At 56.2% G+C, this 23370-nt stretch overlaps 2 protein-coding genes across 4 annotated transcripts; both read right to left on the bottom strand.

Annotated features, from left to right (window-relative positions):
* Positions 1-651: 651 nt before the first annotated feature.
* On the bottom strand, positions 652-11802 carry TNNT2 (troponin T2, cardiac type). Its single transcript, XM_037410463.1, has 17 exons — positions 11705-11802; positions 9292-9339; positions 8912-8922; positions 8770-8787; positions 7296-7352; positions 6689-6721; positions 6128-6163; positions 5808-5829; positions 4750-4810; positions 4492-4608; positions 4042-4119; positions 3780-3890; positions 3281-3390; positions 2794-2884; positions 2240-2280; positions 1539-1544; positions 652-908 (listed from the first exon to the last, which is right to left on the bottom strand). The coding sequence occupies exons 2-17, from the start codon at positions 9327-9329 to the stop codon at positions 860-862; spliced, it is 879 nt and encodes a 292-aa protein (XP_037266360.1). The 5' UTR covers positions 9330-9339; positions 11705-11802; the 3' UTR covers positions 652-859.
* A 511-nt stretch (positions 11803-12313) lies between these two features.
* On the bottom strand, positions 12314-22750 carry LAD1 (ladinin 1). Of its 3 annotated transcripts, none has more exons than XM_037410731.1 (10): positions 22537-22750; positions 19360-19500; positions 18242-18743; positions 17700-17840; positions 16955-17004; positions 16001-16073; positions 15524-15655; positions 15038-15127; positions 13798-13875; positions 12314-13430 (listed from the first exon to the last, which is right to left on the bottom strand). In XM_037410731.1, the coding sequence occupies exons 1-10, from the start codon at positions 22572-22574 to the stop codon at positions 13425-13427; spliced, it is 1251 nt and encodes a 416-aa protein (XP_037266628.1). In that variant the 5' UTR covers positions 22575-22750; the 3' UTR covers positions 12314-13424. The 3 variants fall into 3 exon arrangements, with proteins under 3 accessions (XP_037266628.1, XP_037266627.1, XP_037266629.1); XM_037410730.1 differs by having other exon boundaries at positions 17700-17843; positions 22537-22749; XM_037410732.1 differs by lacking the exon at positions 17700-17840.
* Between the last annotated feature and the right edge of the window lie 620 nt (positions 22751-23370).

Here is a 23370-nt window from a genome sequence, read left to right as displayed (position 1 = left end):
GGAATGCCTGGGATTATGCAGCTGATGTGTCCCCATGGGCATTGTCTGTGGGACTGTGCTACGGAGATGCCTACAGCCAGATAAAAAAGATCTGCACCCCCGAAAGGACAAATAAAAGGTCTGTCCATACTGACTTATGTCTTCATTTCATGCTGTCAGAAACACACAGAGAAGGCAATCACAGTTGGTCTTGGCCCTTTAGGAAGAGGTGGAAATAAAAGTGAAAATGGCCTGGAAGCAGAGTTTGTGAGTGCTTGTCATGGACCCAGAGGCTTGGAAGCAGTGCCCCTAGCCATGCTGTCCCACAGGGCCAACCCTGACACAGAGAGGGGGACTCTGGTACAGCAAAAGCAGGAACTAAAGCGGCCATAACTAGGATTGCCCCAAACTGCAGGAGGAATAGCAGGTCTGTTACAAAACCTCCCTAGGACTGCAGGTGTAAAATGCTGTGAGGTAAGGGAACATGTTATTCGGGAGGTCCTGGTGGTTGCTGCATCCTCTTGTACCCCAGGGAGCAGGCACACAATTGCACTTGCTCAGCCGAGCTCTGCTGAGACTTTCCTGTGCCTGCTTCCTCTGGGCTTAGAGCTTCAGGATGGAGACAACACCCGCACCCCCTCACCGTTCTCTTTATTTACAGACACAACATCACCTGGTGGTGTGGAGATGAGAAACGGCACCTTGCGAAGCATCTGCCCACCCAGACAGCACTGTGCCTGCAGCAAGGTCTTTGCAAGCTCCATGCAGTGGGAGGGCAGGTGGGTGCACAGTGTGGGCTCCACGACGTGGGGAAGCCATCTGGTCGACCGAAAGGCAACACACTTCCCCGTGGCTGAGCCTCCTTTCCCTTCTGAGTCATCTATTTCCACCGGCCCCCCACCATGGTCTTCCCACGGGCAGCCTTTGACCTAGAAGAGAAGTAGAAAAAGCATTAGTGACCATGAAAAGAGGGACAAGGTGGGTGCCATCAGCAGCCCTGCAAAGAGGACTAAGCTGTCTCTGGTTGATGTTCACTGCCCTGGCAGGAAGGTCTTCAGTGGCTCCAGGTAAAAACCTGGGACCTGAGTCAGCCTGTGTGTTTTGGGACTCTATGGGAACAGGCTCATGCAGTTTGCCAGGTGTTTCTAAGGACCCCAGATCCCTTTCCCCTTTCTCCCTCCTAAGGATCCTTCAAAGAAGCATCAACGAGTTGGATCTCCAGTTGCAGAGGGTGAAAAACAGCTGCAGGATCCTTTTCCCAAGAACCAGAAGCTGTGAAGCTGTTAGCCAGGACCCCCCACATCACTCTCCTCAACCAGCATCAGGGGAACAGGCACTGCTCTGGCTGTGGGTCAGCAGAGAGGAGGCTGTAGCGGCTTGAGGAGGACAGTGAAGGGCATTTCTGGCACATGATTCTGAGAGTCACCAGTGCAGCTTTGGCTGCCAGTCCTTGGCATTGCCCCCTGCCTCAGCCCTGCTGCTAGCCTGATGTCAGCCCCGGCGCCCATGCAGCACACATGCAGTGGGAGACACAGCACTCAGGGGATGCCTGTACTCACCCTTTGCTGCAGTAACAGGCCATGTTGGGGCAGAAGAGAAGAAAGGTTTGGTGTAAGCGGGTGGGAGATGCTGCTACCCTACACACGGGGCAGGCTGAGCACCTCTCATTTGAGATGGCAGCATGGGATAGGGATGTGAGAGCAGCATGGTGCTCCTGAGAGTGCTGGTTAAACACCCACTGCCACCCTCCCACAAAGGGTCCTCCAGTCCTGTGCAGGGAACATGGGCATGGGGACAGGCTCCCTGGACCCTGCGGGGCTGCACAGTTCCCACAGCCCATGGGATTTCCCCTCCTACACAAGCTGGGATCTCCAGCACCTTCCCTGAGATGCTGGGCAGAGCCACTGTAGGGGTGGGGGCAGCTGAGCTGGCAGGACCCTGCAGGACCCTGGCCTCTTGCAGAGGGGGGATCTCCCTGGGCTCCATCCCCATCCAGGGTCTCTGGGGCAGGGGGAATCTGGTGGAGGCAGGAGGCAATGGGAGCAGGGCAGTGTGGACTGGCATCCCCGGGCCAGACCTGCAGGTCCATGACCACCAGCTGCCAGTGAGACCAGAGGCAGGAGTGGGAAGGGCAGGAGGTGGCTCTGCCAGTGTGCAGAGGAGCCAGGAGATACACAGGGAGGGAACTGGGGACAGGGAGCTGGGAGCTGGAAGGGCAGGAGGCATCAAGGAAGGATGCTCAGCCTGCTCGGGGACTTACACTTTCTGGTGGTCACTAACACGGTTTCGGAGGACGTTGATCTGCAAGAGAAACACAGGCAGATGGTGAAACTTGGCAATATTCCCTATGCCTGGCCAGGGATGAGGGTCAGGGCTAAGATGTGTCACTGCTCTCTCTTGCCAGGCTTTTAGCACCGGGCTGTGAAGTGCAGCACAGCAGGAAGCCTATTGCAGTGCAAAGCACCTGTCCCCAGGAGCAGGGAGGTCACAGGGCCACCACACAGCCCCTGTCACCAGCTGCCACATCTTCCAGCGCTTCACAGCTGTGTGCTCAGCCTCGCCAGTGTGGCTGGGAGAGATGGTTTGATCCTGGTGCATCTCCAAAAGGGAGGCAGATGTGGCTTTGCTTTTAGTGGTTCTGCAGAGCCTCCTGAGCGCTCGTCACCCCAGGTACCGTGTGGGGCAGAGCCCTGTCCTGACGCAGCCACAGCCTCCCCAGCACAGCCCCCACAGCCCCCTGCATCTCGCAGCGGGGAGCAGGAGCAGGCAGGCACGTGGCGGGTGGGCAAGCTCACGGAGGACCTCACAGCTCACCTCATACTTCTGCCGCTTGAACTTCTCCTGCAGGTCAAATTTCTCAGCCTCCAGGTCACGGATGGTTTGCCACAGCTCCCTGGCCTTGTCCCTGCGGGCAGAGCCAGCTGCTGTCAGTGCAGGAGCGGGACGTGGCTGATGGGGAGCCCGCTGCGGGGGACAGGGCGGTGATGCCACCACCTCGCCCGCTGCCCCAGGATGGGACTCTGCCGGCTCCATGCCAGGCGGGATGCCTCAGCCGGCGGCGATGCCAGCCCACTCGTGGACCAGGGACACGCAGGTGCCACACCTGTGAGCGTGGCTCCCCCTGACGGCCGTGCCGCCTGGCAGCGGTGGCCCGGCAGAGCCCGTGTCCCCGCGGGGTATCACAGCCCCCTCCCAGCCGTGCCATCGCCACCCGCCAGCCCCCGGGCAAGGGCCCTGCCCGGCAGGGGGGACCCAAAGCAGAGCTCCCACCCTGGACACCCCTCCTGCAGCCTGTGCTCACCTCAGCTTGTCTTCGTTGAGGTGGTCGATGTTCAGGGGCTTCCGCCGTTCACTGAGGATCTTCTTCTTCTTTTCCCGCTCTGTTTGCTTCTTCCCACCCTTTTTCTCTGACTGAGGAAACCGTCAGTCCGCCGGAGGGAAGGAAAGCTGCCCAGCCTTTGCTCCACCCCTACCCCCAGTTCAGCACCCTCAGCTTTTGGGACTCCAGAAACACATGAGGTCCCCGAGGAAAGTTTGGCAATAGCAGACAAGACCCCCCCGCAGCTCCTGCCCCTGTGGTGGGGCTGGACCAGCCCTGGCCAGCACCTGCAAAGCAGAGCTCTGGGCTCACTTCGGCCCTCCGACTGCCGCTGCGGCCCAGCGGCACTGCCCTGCCTCCTGCTCACAGGAACCACGTCTGCCAGCACCGGGGACACGCTGTGCTGGGAGGCCAGCCCGAGGCCGAGCCCTTCCCGGGAGCACCAGCAGCTTCATTGCATCCACCCGGGGTAGGATCACACCTTCTGCATGTAGCCTCCAAAATGCAGCATGTTGGACAAAGCTTTTTTCTTCCGCGCTTCCTCCTCGGCCTTCTTCCTTGCCTCCTCTTCCTCCTTGCGAGCTCTTTCTTCCTGCCAGGGTCAGAAGTGGGTCAGGAGCGGACAGTCAGAGACCTCACGGACCGGCTCGCACGCCACACACAGCTCGTGCTCCCACGTGCTCCGCGGCCGGGCTTGTGCCAGCCGAGCCCAGCCCCAGCGCCCCGTCCCTGGGGACACTCACGGCCATGCGGGCTTGGCGCTCCTTCTCTCTCTCGCTGCGAATCCGCTGCTGCTCTGCCCTCTCCGCTCGCCGCTGCTCCTGCACAAGGAGAGGATGTTGGCTTGGACACTCCAGGGAATCTGCCTCCTCTCTGGCCCTAGGGACGCATCCCTGACCCCAAAAGCCCTGAGAGCCCCAAGGGCAGACCTGCTGCTCCCGTGTCTCCCGAGGGAGCTTGTGGAACAGTGGCCTGGGGGAAGGTGCCTCTCTGTCAGGCACCGCAGCAGCCAGACCAGACCAGGCTTTCCCCAGGCACGGGGGTACAAAATCTGGCTCACGTCTCGGGCTCTGTCCTGCAGGGACATGGGATGTCTCAGGTTTTCCTGTCAGGACTGTGGGGAAAGGATGCAGCTGCATGCCCACAGGGGAGGGGTTGGCAATAGCGATGGAAGGGGAAGGCTGCAGACGTACAATCCTGTCCTTGAGGGACATGAGCTCCTCTTCCTCCTTCTTCCTGCTCTCAAAGTGGGCTTCGATAAGGGCCTGCAGCTCATTCAGGTCCTTCTCCATGCGCTTGCGGTGGATGTCCTGTACCAGATAGGAAGAGCAGCAACGGCTGCACTCCTCACGGGTGAAGCCCTCCAGGGGATGCAGAGCTGCTGGGCACAGACTTGAGCAGCAGTCGGGGGGGGTCCCCCACCAGGGATGGACACCGAGTGCACTACTTACATCAAAATCCAGTCTCTCACCATCTGGGATTTTGGGAGGCACCAGGTTTGGCATGAAGACCCTGCAAGTGAAGGTGAGCAGGAGGATGGTGAGCCTGCAGCAGGTACCTGGGACAAGACAGCACCTTTTGGCCATGCACTGATCTACCCAGCCCTCCTATCCAAGCCTCACAGTCCCCAGGGATGCAGAGTGAGCACATTTTGAGGGCAGGGAAGTGTAATGCTGCTTGCTGGAGGTTGCCAGCTGGACAGCCTCAGAGGAAGACCTCTGGCATTCCCGGGAAGTACTCCAAGGCGCCCGCATGGTTGGAATAACTCCGTAAGCTGCAGGCAACTTGGCCACAACCGTTTGCCAGGTACCCTGGGACTGGCAGCCACCCCATTGCTCACCCAAAAGAGCATAGAAGAACTGTGTGCTCCAGTGTGATCTGGCACAGGGAGCTGGAAACCAGCCTCTCATCCTCTGTGGGCTTGGGGGAGGCCAGGAGATGCTCAGTAGGGGCACATAAAGATGTAAAGGGATGTAGAGGTTGCAGCTGAGGACAGATCTGCCTCCCACACCTCAGCATCCCTGGGGTCCACGAGGACCCGCAGGCTCCTGGCAGTGGATCATTGCCTCATTCTTTCAGACAGGTGCTCCTGTCCCTGGGGTGCTGGCACTCATGCAAATGCATGTCTTATGCCAGCCATGGCCAGGACCATACTGCAGAAGAAAGGCCCTGGCTGTGCCATGGACTACATACCCCCGACTAGGGTGCACACAAATTTTTTCCAGCTGCAGGGCTACAGGGCAGCTAGGCTTCCCCCAGGGAGCACACAAAATGCTTCAAAACTGCCAAAAGACCTCATTCTCAGGATCCCCTTCATATTCCATGTCTATCTGCCCGTTTCTCTCCCTTTTTCTCTCCATGTCCCAGTCCCACCCTGCCTTCATGCTTCTGAGGCCTCACTGTCCCATGCCCTTTCTGGATCATGGTGCTAAGCCCATCACATGGAGCCTCTGCCCTGGCACAGCTCCTAGGTCAGACCTTGCACCAGAGAAAATGCACTGACACTTACTTGGGTTTTGGCTTCGATTCACCTGCAGGTCCACAGGAGCAGGAGAGAAGGACAATGTTAGTGTTGCAGGGGCATTTGCTTTCACGCCTTGACCCAAAAGCCACAACACTAAGCCAAGCTACCCCTCTACCCCAGCAACACAGGCTGCATTGTGGATCATCCTCCAGCAAGAAGGTGTGCAACGGGGTGTCTGTCTGTGTACCAAAACCCAAGATGCATGTTGGTGCTCCTGGCTGAGCAGAAAAGCATTTGGTGCCTCCTTACACAGGTGAAGGGACAGTCCCTCCCACCCCAGAGAGGACTGAGGATGGATACTTCACCTTCCCCAGGCTCCTGCTCTCGGTCCCCCTCTCCACCTGCAGAAAACACAAAGTTTTGGCTCCCAGAGGCCAGCCCTGCCACGCACCCTGCCCATGGACACAGTGGGGTGGTTCAGCCAGGCTGTTCCCCTCTGCCTCACGTTATCCCCACTGCAAAACCCAGCCTCATCCCTCCAGGATGAACAGGGAGAGAGCAGGTCCCTTACAGACATCCCTCACTCACAGACAGACCAGGAGAGCCCCAGGTCCTCTCTGGGAGGAACCCAGCAAGTTTTGCAAGAGCTCAGGCTGCAAAAGCAGTAGTACTACCCTCTCCTTCTCTATTTTGGGTGCATTTCTTACCTAGGCAGCACAAAGCCATCCCTCCCACAGGTCTCCTGCTGCCCCAGCCCTGGCAGAGGACAGGGCCAGGGCAGCTCTGCACCATTTACAGCAGATTCTCTCTCTTCAGTAGCAAATTAATTCTACACCAAAAACCCCATTACAAGGACCCAGTGTCTTGGGGGACTGGGGATCAGGACTGAAATGTCCCAGACCATCTCTCCTCTGTTCCTGCTTTACCTTCTCCTGGTCCTTTCGTTTCATCTTCTTGTTCTGTTTCAAAAGCAACGGGGAGAATATGAGCATCCATGGGTGAGGGCAGCCATGTGCCCCCAGCACAGAGGGTCCCAGCATCCTCCTAACTCAGGCAGCACGGCTGGGATCTGAGCCTGCCCTACCAGCCACGACAGCACAGGGACACACATCAGGCAGCCCTCCAGAGAGGTCCCATGAGGTCCAGTGCCCTTTCAACAGTAAGACACATCAAAGCATGACCCGCGCTCTGGAAATCCCCCCTCTAGGGCAACAGGGACCTCTTGGTGGAACAGGCTGAACTCATTTCTGGCATTATTTCAGAGTGCTGGGCACAGGCTGATCAGCACCCAGCAGAAAACACCATTATCCTCATGCTTGCAGGGCCAAGGCACTCAGTAGATCTGGAAAGGGCAGTTCAGTTTTGACGCTTTCTTACTGGAAACCACAGAGACAGGGCAGAGCTGCCCCTCTGTGCTGCTGGCCCACGGCCATAGACCGTGCTGGGGCACCCCAGACCCTGCTGGGCACCTCAGCGAAGCAGAGCATAGCTCCAGCCAAGCCACGGCAGCTCACTGGTGAAGCCACCACTCACCTTCTGCCTTCGTTTCCTCTGTCTTCTCCTCCTCCTCCTCTACTTGTTCTTCCTGACCTGTGGGATAATGGGCAGCGTGAGTCGGGCACCTGCCACTCCCGCTGGTTCCCCACGGACCCCGGATCAGGACAACTGTGGCACGGAGCCGGCCGAGAGAGAGACCCGAGGAGATGTGACCGCAGGAGAGAAGCGGCAGCTCAGGACTTCACTCTAACCTTTACCCAAGGGCCGGTCTCTGCTTGGGCAGAGCAAAAATAAAATTAAAGGCTTTATAGCCACCTCCAGGTTTGTCCCTCATGCACTCCCATGCTATCATGCTTTTACATCCCGCGATGGGGACAGTGATTTCTATTGCTCTCCTCTAACCAGTGAAGTATAAGTCTGGCTGGCATCAGAGAAAGTGCCTCCGGCACCTGCAGCCTTGTTTATGGCACTGCTGGAGCATTTTTCCACTGGAGGGAGCAGTATCCCCACGAGAGTCCTCCACTGGAGTCAGAGCGATGCTGGGATCCACAGGTCCTGGGAAGACTTGTGGTCCCACAGCAAGACAGAAGGAAAGAAAAAGAAGATAGCAAGCCACGAGTGCATGTGGCTGGTAGATGTAGGAGAGAAGCCACAGACACAGGAGCAGATACGCACAGCGCAGCAGGGCGGGAAGGGGGGAGTGCAAGAAGCAAGAGAGAGAAGTGGAAGAATGAAAGAAAACCATTTCCCAACCAGGGAGAGGCAAAAGACACACCGACCCACGACATATTCACAGCAGCAGTGGAGAGATGAAATAAAGAAAGGTGCAATAACTACCGTCGTCTTCCTCTATCCATTCTTCCTCTTCTGGGCCAGGGAGGAGGGAAAGGAATAAGTGCAGAAGTTAGTGGGACGCCGTAAAGCTGTGGAGTGTAGCTATGGGCTGCATGAGATGAGGACTAGCACTGCAGTGGCTTCCCCTTTGTTCTCTCTTTGCTTTTAATGTCCAGGGTGTTTTGCCGTGCAGCAGCCCGGGCTGCCTGGCAGTGCCCAGAAGCAACAAGAGGCTCAGCAAAACCCAGCTCCCCAGCCCAGCCCCAAATGCGCAGCCCAGCTGCGTCCCAGGGTGCCTGCACACACCATGGGGCTTGCTCCTCCGCCAGCCTGAGGCAGCTGGAGGTTTGTGCCTGAGCATCATTAATGAATGTATCAGCTGAGGCTCCAGCTCCCGTCGAGTTACTGGGCTCACACCTCTGCCAGCGCCCGAGTCCAGCATTTCCACCTGCTTGGAGTCAAGGGATCACTGGCAAAAGAGACCCTCAGAAAGTTCAGACTGGTTTTGATCCTACTGATGTTTCAGGTGGAGAAATCTAGACACAGTCTCATCTGCCTTTCCTGGTCATGATTTGCCCATTGCTGTCGAGGAGCTTATCACCACAACCCACCAAGCAAAACACTGAACCAACGGCACTCGTCTCTAGGTCCTTGCAACAGCCGGTGAGACACCTACCTTCCTCCACGTACTCCTCTTCACAGCGCACACGTGTGCATGGGGGAGAGGGAAGGGAAAGAAGACACAGGTTATTGAAGTTGCTCTGGTGATTTTTTAGCTTCATCCTCAGGGCAGCCGCAGGTGCTCTGCATCCTCTTACCTTCCTGCTCCCTGCAAACCAAAACATAGGTTTGCAGAGTTACAGCGGTGTGCTGCAACGGGGCATGTGTGTCCACCAGAGAGGGCAAAGGGGAACTGGGAACTTCCTCAGGGCTGGCCCCCTTTTCTCTAGCAATGGGCAATGACTGCTGGGCAGCGTGCCATAAGGTGGCAGTGGGGATGGGACAGGACCCTAACACAAAACTCCCCACTGCTGGGGGTCTCGGCACTATCGCAGCAGTGGTGGCAGGGTGGGGGACCTCATGCTGGGATATGACAAGAGCCAGTGACCCCTGAACAGCACCTCTAAAGAATACCACAACCCTGTGGGGAAAGTAGGAATAAAGGGAAAGAAAGGGTGTTTACAAACACACCACTTACTGGTCATATTCTTCAATGACCTCTTCAGAGTCCGACATCCCTGGTTATCTAGCAGAATTCAAGGCAGATTGGAAAAAGCAAGTTAGGAGCTGAGATAAGGGCAAGCACAGCCTGTCCTCCAGAACCCAGAGACGCTGCGCCTCTCCAAAGCACTTGGAGCTTCGAACTGGCCCCAGCCATGCTGTGACAGCATTATCTCAGCAGAGATAAGGCCCCCGCCTCCCCTCCTGTCGCAGGATCACAGCTCGCCCCAAATAGGAGACAGGAGATTAGGCACAGCCTCATGCAACACCGATAACTGCTGCCAGGAGCCATGTCCAGGACACGCAGCTCCCCTCACCTCAGCCATCTCGGGGCGCTGCGTTTGCTCAGGACACAGGAAAATAGCCCAATTATAACGCTCAGCCTGTATTGCTTCCTGACTATTCTTAGCTTGGTTGGGATATAGAAACTTGCAGGGATGTCCCGTTATCTCAGATTTGCAGCCCTGCACAAGCCACAGCACGAGATCTCAGTGAAACCTCCCAGCCCAGCCCTCCAAGTGCGGAGCGTGCTCTGGAAAGGGGCATTTCTCTCCTGGTCCTGGCCCTGAGACAGAGGTTAGCTAAAAGGAATGAAAAAAAAAAAAAAAAAAAAAGCCCCCCCAAAAAGAAGCCTGATTTAGCAATAGGGCTAATAACTCTGCAGAAATGGCTATGCTCACCTTCCCAGCACACCCGTGTCTCTCCCAGCTGTGGTCAGGAGGACCTCACTCAGCATCCCACCCATCCAGCTTCCACCCACTGCTCCGCAGCAAGGTCTGCACAGACTAGCCCCATGATCAGCCTCAGCTCTGGGCATCCCGGAGCAGCACTGAGCATCAGCCCCAGCCCCTGTACAGCCTGTCCACTGCTGGTGTTCATGCCAGACTTCAGCAAAGCTGAGATGCAGCAGGACAACGCAAGGCAGCTCTAGAAATAACCCCCATGTGCTAAACCACCTGTTCCCAGAGCAGCGCCGCTTCACTTCTCCTCCTGCCCGATGTCTGGGAACAACTGGTCCTTGTTACATCTGTTGAGCATTTATTACCCAGGAAGGGTAGGACAGGCTTCGGGATCGCTTATTCAAGATGCTGAATCCAGGACTGGAATCCACAGGCATGGGGAGGACACGTTACAGGAGGGATGCCTCCACATACCCGTGGCTCCCAGGGGCTGTCAAATCTCACTTCTGAGCAATGACTCAGAAGGTGCTTTTTGGAGACAAATGAAGTCAGAACTCAGCCCCCTCTGCCTCAGGTTCACTGCCTGCTTCTGCCGTCATTGTTCCCTTCCCTCTAATATTCCCTCCCTTGGCAGCCACCCAGCACCATCCCCTTGATCCCCACTCCCCCTCGAACACCAGTTCTTAGCCCGACTTTTCCTCGAGTTTGGTCAAAGCATTTACGTGGCCTCTGAGCACCCAAGATTTCACATGATCCTCTCACAACACAAGAGCGAAGGTTCCTCCTGGCCATGAGAGTGCAAACATGCACTTGTGGAAGCTTATTTCCACATTTCCATCTACCTCCTCTCTAATACATCACTAGCTCCCACAGAGTATTTGCTGAGGAGCAGCATCAAAACCAGGACTGTTAAGGGGGGTACACAATGAAAAAAAGTGCCCCTAGGAAATATTTATCCATCCTGTGCACAGAAACAGATAAACCTTTATCACTAAAGCTCTGAAATCTTGTTTTGAAAGAATTTAGAGAACCCAGCAGATTTATTACAGTTACAGAAGAAACATTGCGCGTATTACTGACTGTAAAACAACTTCCATCATTTGCTGTGTCTTAAATAATCCAGATATCCCTCCCAGTCCTTAAAATCCCCCTGTCCATTAGCCCAGGCCTAGCTGGTCACACCTCTGGGGCCGAGTTACTCCTCCACAGTTCACAGGCTCTGCTTTCCTCCAGACTACACAGACACGGAGCTCTCATTTCCCAGCATTTGCTCCGGTGTGGGTCATGTTGCTGCTCCCTTCCTGCCTGGCAAGGCCAGACCACGCACAGGAGCATCCCACCTTTAACTCCTCCATGGGCTGCCAGGCTGGCCCGACTCTCCCACAGGCATCGCATCCCTCCCATCCCCTCCAGAGGCTCAGGAAACAGGGATTGATGAGATGCCCCTGGAACCAGGGCAGCCAAAATTTTTCTCAGCTGCCTTGGCACACATCGGGATGGTCCAAAAGGCATCGGGCAAGTTGCAAACACAACCCCCTGGAGAGGGTCCTCATGCTTTATCCATGGGAATACCTTCATGACAGAAATACATCCCAGCACAAGCAGCTGTGGGGGACCAGCAACTGAGCCAAATCACTTCTGGGTCCTTAACAACTGCCCTTCCACAGAGCATCCTACGCCCGAGCGTGCATCCTGCCGCCCCAGCCTTACCTCTGCCGCAGGTGCCGGTGAGATCCCGGGGAGCGGAGGGGAAGGCAGCGGGCGTCTGGGAAATGCTCTTTGTGGGCAGGAGGATTTAAGGGGGCTCCAGCGCCCACCCCGGGGCGGGCAGCGCCAGGAGGAATGTGCCCGGCGCCCAGCGAGGAATGCAACACTTGTGAGCTGCTATTTCGGCAACCACAGCCCCGGCCCCCTCCACCGCTCCCCCTTCCCCCCCAGGAGCCCATATAAGCCCAAGCTATTGTGTGGCCTCAGAGATTTGCTATTTTAAACCCTCCGGACTGAGATACACAAGTGCCCGAGGGGCTGACACAAGCCAGCCAGCTGTCACTTTCTAGGTCTGGGGACGCTGATATGGCAGCACTGCCAGGAGCAGAGGACCTGACCCTCCATCGCAGACCCCAGCCCAGGCTCACTCAGCTACTGCGCCGAGCCCAAGATGCTGTAATGAGAAGGGAGGAGTCTCAAGCTGCTTTTAGCTGTCCTTTTTGGTTTTTTAATGTGTCCTCAGGACACGTTTGTCTAGGAATTTTGCCTTTTTTCCCCTTGTCAGAAGAAGGGAAGCAGACCATTCCCAGTCCCAGCCCAGGAGCAGGTGAGTGGGATGTCTTAGAAAGAGCAACTTTTATTAGAAAAGAGAAAAAAAAAAAGCCACAGAGAAAACCAAGTCCTTTCCAAAGCCCGACAAGCAAGATCAGATCCAGAGGCAGCAATAGAGTCCCACACCGAGTTTGGACACCACAACATTTGCTCAAGGCACAGCCCTAGCCCGTTGAATGGCCCTGGCACAAGGATTTGAGCATCATTTTATGGGCTGCCCATGGCACCCTAAAGCCGGCCTCAAGAGAGCACCATGCATCCCTGCTGGGTGTGCTGAGCAACCCGGGCAGTGGGACCAGGGGTCTGCTCAGGCACAGGCAAATGGCTCCAGGAAAAAGGGCATTGCAGAAGGGGCCCAGCCCAGGGCACTCAGCTCCATGCAACCTCAAAAATAGGGCTGTGGTCAGCCCACCCTTCCCTAAGCGAAAGGGGCCACTGCTTGCACGGGACGGTAAGGGCAGGGTAGAGAAGGCCAAGTCTCTGGCTCTGCCTCAGCTTCGTGCTGGAGGGAAGCACCAGGGCCATCAGGTCCACCCTTCTCCCACGAGGCATCTCCAAGTTACACCGGCGCACGTGTGACTGCGCAAACACCATTTGCCTTTGGTTAGGTCCCTCCAGCAGTGACAGCCTGGGGGAGGGGTGACATCTACCTCACCCAACACGAGCCAGGCAGCAGGGATGGACACGGTCCGCAGATATGCAGCTGAAACTCCCTTGGCCAGGCAGCTTCTTGCCCCAGTGACATCATCCAGCTGCAAGGGAGACACATGGGATGATCTTCTTTACAAGCACAGTTTTGGGACACAGGCAGAGATTAAAAGCAAAACATAAAAACTTTGTGGGAAAACAAGGCAAGAGTCTGCCTTCAGCATCCGCAATGAGCCTCCAGGTCTGGACACTCCTGGACAGGCAGCGAGCGAGGGCTGGGGGTGCAGGGATAATCTTCCAGCCTTCTTCCTTCGCATCCCACAAGCGGAGGACCCTGGCAACCTGAGGTGCACCCACACGTGGCTGGGGAACTCTCGTGGCAGTGGGCTGCTGGATGGTTGGGTAGGGCTGGGCTTTGACCTTCAGAACAAAACACTTTTTCCCAGGTCACCTGGTGATATTATTACAACTGGAAAAGAAGGTGAGAAACCGTGAGGCCGAGCCTGAGGCTGCAAATGCCCCAAAGACAGCTACTGTAACCAGGACTGTACTTGTCCCGAACAGGGGATGGGGCAGGCAGGCATCCCCTAAATCCCACCGCATGCCACTTCCCTTCTTTGACCAGACCAGACTCCTTCTCACCCCCACCACTGCCTGCAGTTGCCCCCTCCTGTCAATGCCCCAAGTCACAGGGTCTTGGGTGTCCCACGCGACCCCTGTCCCCACCAGAGCTGGGTTCTCTCACACCTGCCCTGTGGGTGATGCACCAGCAGCAGGTCCCACCTCCACCCCTAGCTCAGAGCATGCACCCACTTTCAGAGCAGCTCCATGTCTACCTTGGTGTCTTCAGGGGCGTCTCCAGGCTGCTTTACCCAGACATCACGGTTTGACAGGCTGTTGACTTTCCTGATGTCCTGCAAAGAGAAGAGTCATAAGTGGCATAAAGTTTTCCTCATGGATCATGTGCAGTGTTGCCTTGGTCTGACTTTAACCCAACCTTGAAGCATACATGATCCAGGTAAAACCAGCCGGCTTTGAGTTCCTGCACTTGGTACACCCTCCGAACCAAGCGCAGCTCCAGCCCACAGAGGTGGAGGGCAGCAGGCGTTACTATAGGGAAAACCGATAAAGGAGCTGCAAGCTTTACCCCAGGGTGACCCCAGGAGCAAACCTTTTCCTGGCAGACAGGGAGCCAGCACAGCCTCCTGGTACAGACACGTTTGGGCAGCGTTAATCCCTGCTGCTCAGCGCCACGGGTGCCCGGGCTTGCCTGCCCAGGCTGCAGGGCTGGGCTGGAGCTGCCCCTCCTGGTCCCGTACCCAGGCAGCTGCTGGGAGCAATGGCAAAGCACCTTATTGCTGCAAACAGTGTCACCTCCCAGGGCTTGCTGAACCCCTCCTTTCCAGGTACAGTTAACTACCCCGAGACCAATGGATGTCCTGTCTGTCTCCCTCACATCCATATCCCTGGAGCAGCCGCAGCGGCAAAGTGATGACCTCTGAGTCGCCTTAGCTGGGCACTTTGCCCCACAGCAACAAGACACCCTGCTTTGGGGGGCTGAGATGCACAGAGGGCTGCAGCTCACTGCAGACCCCACATGCAGCAGGACCTCTCGGTACACACGGGTCTCCCAGCTCCACAGAACAGGGCTGAAGGAGCGAGCATGTGTCTCATCTCCCAGTGGCCTCCAGGTCAGAGCTAGTCCTCCAGACACTGGCAGAGATGGGATGGTGCTGGGGTGATCTCTCTCACTGGTGTTAGGGTCAGGTCCCCCTGCATGTCCCCTGGGACACGGTGCTTGCTCCCTCCTCACCCCACCAAGGGCTGGGAGCAGCTGCCTTGGGCATTTTGGGCTCGTGATCAGGACGCAGTGACAAGTAGAGCCCTGACATCTCACTGTGGTGGTCCTGCAGCACCCAAACCTCCAGCCCTTGTTAAATTCCTCTCCAATGCTTTAATGGGTTCAGCTGAGGGTTCATCAGCCCCTTAAGCCCCACTGCCCCAGGTGCAGGGACATGTCCCACCAGGCTGCCTGGTCTCAGGGCTCTAGCCTGAGGTGTCAACACAAGCTGGTACCTTGCTCTTTTCCTCCTTGGCAGGCTCCTGAGCTCGGCTGATCCACAGATTAATGCGGGACGTCACCGAACCTGTGATCTTCAGGTTGTCCTGTGGCACAGAGGGGGACACCAGGGTTACAGCACCAGTTGTCCCACTGCACAAACATAACCCAGGACCGTCCACAGGGCACAGGGAGACTGAGCAAAACTAACAGGCAGAGACCAGCCTACACCTTGGCTCCATCCCAGCTCCTCAAATAACAGCATATCGGCACAAACCCACACACTGCCAGAGCACAGTTTCGGTGGCAGCTGGTGCCCGAGCCCAGCCCTGGCTGGTACTGCTCAACAAGCACCAAACCCCCACCAAACTGCATCCAGGCAGCAGCCTGCTGCACTGTGTGCCTGGTATCCAGAGCCAGGAAGATCTGTCCAAAAGGTTGGCGCCTGCCCCAGTACAAGACCCCACTGGAAGGTCCTCGCTCGGGCCAGCTCTTGCCCTTACCTTCCTGACAGCAAGTGGCTCAGCCTTGCTGGGAACGCTTGCCTCGAAGAAGTTGCGTTTGCTGGCCACCCCCTCCGAGGACAGCAAGCGGCTCTTCTGAATATTCAGGGATGATTTCACCACCTCTGAGCGCTGGGAGGAGAGAGGGGCATCAGCAGAGGTAGTGTTGCACCCCAAGCAGTAAAAAGCAAAGTCCTGCTTTTGGCTCACGCCCCAAGCCCAGTAGGGTCTGCTCCCTCCCTGCCCATCACCAGCTCACGGGCTTGCTCCGCTGCTGCCCCAAGCTGGACTGATCAGCATCCCCATGGCCCTGTCCAATGGATATCCCCTCCCTGCTCCTCAAACCCTGCGGTGGATCCCTCTTTCTTCCTGGGGTCACCTACATCAACCCCATTAGCACTGGTTGTTCGGTGCAGCTCAGTTCTCTCCCCATTCAGGTCCAGCACCCCACCACCACCCCCCATGCCAGCCTGGTACCTGGACGGCTGAGGTGTACTTTTCCAGCTTCTCCCCAATGGTGGTGCTGCTACCTGGGATCCTCAGACTCGTGCTGGTGAGGAAGAGGAGAAAAAGTTGAAGGCAGCCAACTCAGGGTCTCCCAGGACTCAGTCCATGTCCTGGGGGACTCTGCTCAGTAGAAGAACAGCCCGTCCCACCCAGGCACTCCTGCTCCATCTGGCTGCCAAGTGAACCAGGGCAGCTCATTCCCTGCTGGTGATCGAGAGCTCTGGGTCTCACCATCTTACTAAGGCCACACTGTATATTGACAAACAGCTCTGAGCTCCCCAGTTTACCCTGTCCTCACTGCTGCCTCTTCTGTGTGAGATGCGTCACTGAAGCGCATCTTCACCAATATCAGCATGAGTTTGCCTAGAGTACGCAGAGGCGTGAGCCCAGGTGCCCGTAAAGCCCTGCACTCAGAGGTGGGAGAGGGCATCCCATCAACTCCCAGCATTCAGACCTGAGCCCTTGGCTCCTCAAGAGCTTTTAAGCAACCTGTCCAAACCTTGTGATGAAGATGTGGAAGATCACTTGATCCGGCCACCAAAGCCAGACCAGGTTGCTCATGGACCTGTAAGTGGGTTTTGATATCTCCAAGGGTGGGACGCTGTAATGGTGCTGCACTGCTCAACACTTAACCACTCCTGTGCAGACACAGGCACTGATGAGAAACTACATCAGCCAAGCAAGGGCTGGCTGGGGGGATCTGTGCAGATGCAAGCTGTATGTTGGACATTGTCCTGTCCTCTGCTAAGCCTCGCTGCCCAGTTAGCCAGGCACCCCGGGGACCAATGTTCAGCAGACCTGTACCAGGGCACTCACTAGCTGGTACCAGGTCCCATCACCTTCTCCTCCTTCTCCTCCCTTGGAAGACAAAGGAGGACAGTTCCTGCCCAGCAAGACCAAAGTAACATGAAGAGAGGTGCTGACCTCCTTGTGAGAGGGCTTTGGCTTTCTTCTTTCTGTTTTCTTGAAATCACCTGGAAGACACAAGGAGAGAAGATACTGGAGACATCTTTGGTTATCAAAGGTAAACACAGCAGAAATGGTCTCAGACCCATCTCCCATTTTCAAGCAAGCTCTGTTTTCACCCACACCAGAGCTTATTTCATATCTCAAAGCTCTGAAGACTAAAGACACTTTGCAGTGTTAACAATTTTATTCCAAATAAAGCACCTTGAAAGCCAACGAAGCCCAGCCAGTTAGCCCTGATTCACAGCACTTCATTCCAGATATCTTTTTTGGAAGGCTAGAATTCAAGGCATTCTCAGGGATGTAACAAGGGACAAGAAGAAGGATGGATTTTATTGTTGTCCTGTGTTCTCAAAGAAGACTGGAAATGCCAGAGGGCGGATGGTCATTCTGGTGACTCTGGAAAATCTGAGGACAATGAGCTCCCTGTTTTCTCAACACTCTCCACAAGTTTCCATGCCAGCACAAAGCACATGAACATGGGCATGTTCATCATCACCGGCCTTCGGTCAGACAAGGAGAAGGAAAGTGGAGGAAAGACAGAAGCAGAGCTGCAATGCCCCCCAAGATCAAGGGTAGATTTTGAATGCACTTTCAGGAACAGGCTCTGCCAACATAAACTGGAGACCAAAGCAACCCTTCCTTCCCCCACCCTCCACCACCTAAAAGGGGGTCTTTCTTCCCCCTTTGCTTTAGCTCTTACTCGAAAGGAGACAGTTCTTGGGCTGGTTCGTCTGATGGAGCTGCTGTAGGTGACAAGAGCTGGAGAAGTATCTGACTTTTCTGCAGGTTCATCTCGGGTGGGAGATGGCTGTATTACCTCCTTTGAGGGATTCCTGGATGGCTGCTGAGGAAAAAGCAGATATCTGATGCATCCCTGCAGAGAAGGCTGAAGTGCAGGGAGCAGAGCAGCCAGGGTGGGAACCAGTTTGGAGGCAGGAGTCCAGACCTTGGCTGTCTCCCTTGGATATGCAAAGACCCAGACACCTCTTCAGTGAAATTGTGATGGCAATCAGTAGGGGCTTGCCAGAGAAGGTGATCAGAATAGTACATCCAAGGGATGGAAAGGAGGTGGTGGGACCCTGTTCACCACCTCATGGTTTGCAGCTCTCAGTAAAACCATCCCCCAAAGCCCACAGGTCTCATTTCCCTCCTGGTACTTTTGAGTTCCCCATCTCTCTGTTGTCCTCTCAGTACCTAGGACCTCACACCCCAAGGGCTGGTGCCTTGTCCATCCCTGCTCACCTGCTGGTCCAGAGATGAGGTCACCACCAAGGCTGCCTTCTCCTCCATGCTGCGGCTTCCCTGTCTGGTCAGGATCTTCACTTCACGGAGCCGGCAGCCCCCCAGCTCTGGCTGCTGCTGTGGCTCCCCCACCTCTTTCCTTGGCTCCCCCCGAGGAGTCTCCACACCTTGTCTCTCTTTGTCTTGGAGCCGTCCCCTGAGCACCACCTTCCTCTCCGAGGCCGGCTCTGGGTGCTGTTCTCTCGGTGGGTCCCCTCTGCCCTTGGCCACATCCTGATCCTGCTCTCCAGCCTGGATGCTCTGCTGCCCTGCACGCAGCTGCATCCTTGCCTCCACGCGGCTTGCTCCCACCCCTGGCTCCTGCTGCTCCTTCTCCTGCCTCAGCTTTTCAGAAACAGCCATCGTGGACCTTGTCCGTCTCCCTTCTTGTGTCTTCAGCACCTCCGAGAGCTTTCGCTCTTCCCTGTCCTCTGGAGGCACTGGCTTCACCAGGGATGGAGGTCTACAGACAGAGACAAAATAGGGGACAAACCTCAGCACCCAGCTGGTTTGTTGAGGAGGCAAACCTCAGCACCCCAACCAGGCAAAACCCAGGTCAGTGGGCTGGCTTTTATGCTGCAGGTGCAGTTAACCCAGGTGAAAGCCTAAGGGGGTTGGAGGTGTGTGTAAAAATCTCACCAACATCCTGGAGTCATCCCTGCAGACCAGCACTTGTGGCCACCCTGGCCCCACCACCCCAGCTGGGCTCCCTGAGGCTCTGCACGGCTGGGTGCCTGATCTTACCTGCTCAGCGGTCCCACTAGGGCAGGGCCAGCATCCACCCAAGCCCCCCTTGGCACAAACCCTCACATGGCACACCATGTGCCATGGGACACACGTTGAAGTGCGTGACTGAGCCCACCAGAGAGATACCCCTCTTCTTGCACTCCTCCTGTGAAGCCCACTCTGCTGCCCAAAGGCACCTGGGACCCCTGCTCTGCCCACAGCTCAGCCCCTCTCACCCAGAAGAGACCCCCACCAACTGCAGCGGCTTCGGCTCGGGGTTGAGAGAAACAAGGCAGCAAGCTCGAGCCATCGGCATCATGAGTGAGACTGAAAGTAGCAGGACCCACACACACCTGCTGGAAGCTGGACTAGTGTCTTTCCTAGGGCTAGAAGGTTCTTCATCTGTCGACGTGGAGGACAGCAGGCTCCGGTGCCTTCGCCGGCGCTCTCTTTGCTGCTCTTCTTCATCCTCAAGGGTCCTCTGCCTGGCCAGGCTGTTTGGGATGAAACACAAGGATGTGGCAAAGCTGTGTCCTGCATGAGGAGCTCATAGCCCTGAGCCCAGCCAAGAAAGAGGCTGAAGCACCCTCAGGGAAGGGCGAATGGGGTGATGGAGCTCGTCTTCCCCAGCTGCTGCATGGGGCTGGAGGAGAGGGGTGCCAACGTGAGCCAGGTGACACAAAGTGCTCTTGCTCCACCCAGCTGGTGCAGGCATTTCCCAATGTGAGCACCCGAGTTACAACTCCTAATTTCTTCTGTTGGAGGGAGCACTCATTTAAAAGAAATCCCTACATTAAGTAAACCTTCCAGGGCAAGGATATTTAACCTGTAACTCAGCAAGACCAGGACCCTAGAGCCACCACATAGATCTCAACCACATAAACTGGAAGGGTAACCACTAGTGGCAGAAGTATCAGAGGCTGAAGGCAACTGCTGACAAGCTCCACCTGGAAACAGGGATGGCAGGAGCTCCTCTTCCTCCCTGCATGTGGCTGGGACTGGGAATTGTTTATAATCACAGATTTTACCAAAATCTTGTAATCAACTGCAAAGAGTCATCTTCAAAGATTTTATTTTGCACAAGGCAAGTGTATAATTTTTCTTTTAGAAAATGCCACCCTGAATAAAAAGCTTCTTGGAAAACACCAGCTTTCCCTCCCTTTCTCTGTGCAAAACCTGTCTACCCTCTCTGCTGCTGCATGAGCTGTGTTGGAAAATGTTTTTATTGACTGGACAGAGCTTTTCCCAACCATGTTCGTTTACCTACAGCAGTCATCCTCGATCAGCTGCAAACACTTGCGGGGCTCCCAGCACCCCCAACAGCCCAACGGGGCAGAGCCCTCCCTGCACAGGATCCATCCCATTGCAGCATCCCAGCTCCGCAGCTGGCACTCCAGTTTCATCCAGACCCAGGGTTTACTTTGGATTTGACTTTTAAGAACATGAAAGTCAGAGCAGGTCCGGGCCTGTGGTATCACTAACGTCGTTGCGGACATGGTGACTCGCAGCATGGATTACAAGTTACTGTGTAATGAAAACTGGGTCATAAATTAAACCACATTACCCCCCGCAACTATTTGCAGCTTCTGTTCTTCCTGGTCAAGGGAGGCAGGGGAGCACGGAAGGGGCAGCCGAGCAGAACGGAGAGCAAAGGGAGGACGGGTCCTGGCTGAGAGCTCAGCGCCCGTTTGGGCACCGGGCAATGCCAGGGGGTGTGCTGCCCTTGCCTCCCGCTGCCTCCATCCTCATTGCCCCTTGCACCCCCAAACAGCCTTCACACCCCAACAGCAATCAGACCCACTGCTGGGGGGCTCCAGGTGGTCCCTGATGCTGTGCCTGGCACCAGGACAGACAGGGATAGAGAAGGCTGGGACCTGCTCCGTGAGCATCCCCAGCCAGCTCTCACTCTGCTCCCTACTGCTCCCCTCCACGGGCACAACCCTGCAAATATTTGTGCACAGCTTAGCCGCCCCGCAAAGGCAGCCCGGCTTGGTTTGCACGGCACGGTGTGATCTCAGCATTCCCACGCGGCAAGGTCAGCACGTGCATGGGGTCGTACGCAAGCAGGTGCCTCTCTGAGTGCTCTTGTCCCTCAAGCAGTGACAGCGTGGAGCACTAATGCCAGTTTAAATCCACGTGAGAGCTGGTTAGTTCTTCGGTGTTGCCTGCACAGAGTCCTTCAAAAAGAGCATGGGATTCTCCTGCCTTGCATTTGCTTGGCTCCTTCAGAGGCAGCACGTAACCTGGCATTATCAACATGCAGCTTCTCGTTATTTGTAATTAAGTAATCCACCCATTAGGCTATGGATTTGCTTTGCCAATCTTTCCCTCTTCTTTTCAAAAGAGGGATTTATTTTTCACCATCTTACCTTTTATAATCTCAAAGAGATGAATAAAAAAAAAGATTGGCGAGTGTCCCCCTGCCTTGTCCTCTCCTGCCCTGTTAATCATTAGTGGTGAGATATCTGACATTTATGCTGTTTCAGTGAATGTGTCTCATCTAATGAGAGAGGAGAAATTGCCTTCCTGGGTTGTGAAATAACCTGGGTGCAGGACCCCGCTGGGCTTGCGTTCAGGCAGGTCTGTGGCTCAGAGGAGGTGGGTGGGACGGGGCTGGGATGTCCTCTGGATCTGTCCCACCCATGGTGGAGGCAGGGTGTGAACTGGCAGCCTCCGAGCAACGGGGTCTCGATCTCCTTTCCTGGGCTGGCCATAGTGGGTGTCTTACCCAAAGTACAAGGGTTTGTAATTAAGTTTAAGAGCCATCACATCACACGCTTAAACCAGGGGTTCTGCTCCATTTTGTGGGAAAGCATGGCTGCGTTTGAGTCACCATCGCCCCGCCTGCGCAGCCAAGGTCGGCGATGCTTGTCCTGGCATCTGCGGAGGTCAGAAGCGATCCCCACATCACCCAGGCTTCATGCAAGCCCCTGACTCACCCCGTGATGCCCATCTGCCTCATCAGCCCAGCTCCCATGGGAGCCAAAATCACTCTTTAGGAACAACCAAGCAGAGCGGCCAGCGCCACGGGGCTGCGGGCATCGTTCGGCAAGTGCTGATGAATCAGGACTTGCTCAGTGCTGGGTGGGGAGAGGCTGCAACCTCCCATGGCAGAGCCGGGACACGCACCCAGGGGCTGTATGGGTACAGCGCGGGCGAAAACCCCACAGCCGGCTCCAGAGCAGGTCCGGAGGCACAGCCCTGCCAGACTGTACCCCAAAGAAAGGCAAACCAGACCAAAAATATATCCAGTGTGAGGCACGGATGCATTTCCAGAGCCATTTTCCTACGGAGCGCTCAGCGTGCCCAGGCAGCAGAAACAAAAATGCCTCTGAACTTGCCCACCCACAAGAAGCTCCAGCAGCGCCGAGCTCTTGACGGGGCTGGCACCACCGGTGCAAGCAGCACCCTCACGGCAGCTGCCCCCTCTTCCACAGCACCACTCGGCCGAGGCTCGCCATGCCAGCTGCCCACCCTCACCACTCCCTCCTGCCCGTGGAAAGGATTAAGCACGAAACCACAGCACCTACCTGGAGAGATCAGACCAGTTCCTTCTGCTGAAAGACATTTCTGCTTTCTGTGAGTCTCAGAGAGCCCCCGAAAGCTGTGCAGGCATCAAGGCCAAGGTGCTGTTGGACCCGCAGGGATCTGCACTGCCCAGAGACTGTGCTCCCCGAGGAGGGAGGATCTCCCTGCAAGGTTATTTCCCTGTGCACCTTTACCCTGCCTGCAACCCGTTTACCACCACGCTGCATCACATGGTTTCTTATCTACCTTGACAGAGGCAAGGCTGTAATTTGTCTACTAGCGGCGCCGTGCAAAAGCCGCCCTGCCTAGCAGTGCCACGCAAAAGCAAATCACTCCCCGCTGCCTGCTGTGCCAGGGTTCGAGCAGAGACCCGCGCTCCCGGCTCGATCCATCCAGGTCTCCCAGGGTTTCGGAGACAACTCCCTGCAGAGAACCTGTTTTACCAGCCGCTCTCCACCAGTCAACAACTCCTCCAACACCAGTGGAGGAGGTGAATTACCTTGGGCTGAGTGGGAGGAGGCTGGCTCCCAGCGATCCAAAACAGTCATTAAAACACCTCCGTCTGGGTGCAGTCCGGCCCTTTCCAAAGAGCATGGGAGGGTGCCCTGCTCCTTTCAGCTTTTTCTGGGCATCTTGGATTGAGCTGTCACGGCCACCCTGTCATTACGAGCTCCGCTGCAGTTGGCAGCACTCATGAAGTCTCAGAGGAAGTGGCTGAAGCACAGGGGAGGTCCAGTTTTTGGGTGCTAAAGCCCCGTGCCGGAGGGGGACTGTGTGCCCAGGCTCATCCCATGCCTGGACCCAGTCCTCCAAACCCATCGTCTGCCCCAGGCTGG

The sequence above is a fragment of the Falco rusticolus genome, chromosome 17, assembly GCF_015220075.1.
Source record: "Falco rusticolus isolate bFalRus1 chromosome 17, bFalRus1.pri, whole genome shotgun sequence".
Lineage (NCBI taxonomy): Eukaryota > Metazoa > Chordata > Aves > Falconiformes > Falconidae > Falco > Falco rusticolus.
This window is presented reverse-complemented; position numbering and strand designations above follow the sequence as displayed.

What these genes read in the sequence shown, in the direction of transcription:
- LAD1 (XM_037410730.1), bottom strand. Translation starts at nt 22,574, where the DNA reads ATGTCTTTCAGCAGAAGGAACTGGTCTGATCTCTCCAG. An exon ending in CCTCATCTCTGGACCAGCAG is followed by an intron (nt 17,844 to 18,241) that starts GTGAGCAGGGAT and finishes CTTTTTCCTCAG; the next exon opens with CAGCCATCCAGGAATCCCTC. An exon ending in AGCCACTTGCTGTCAGGAAG is followed by an intron (nt 15,128 to 15,523) that starts GTAAGGGCAAGA and finishes TCTGTGCCACAG; the next exon opens with GACAACCTGAAGATCACAGG.
- TNNT2 (XM_037410463.1), bottom strand. Translation starts at nt 9,329, where the DNA reads ATGTCGGACTCTGAAGAGGTCATTGAAGAATATGACCA. An exon ending in TTGGAGGCTACATGCAGAAG is followed by an intron (nt 3,391 to 3,779) that starts GTGTGATCCTAC and finishes CGGTTTCCTCAG; the next exon opens with TCAGAGAAAAAGGGTGGGAA. An exon ending in CTCAACGAAGACAAGCTGAG is followed by an intron (nt 2,885 to 3,280) that starts GTGAGCACAGGC and finishes CTCTGCCCGCAG; the next exon opens with GGACAAGGCCAGGGAGCTGT.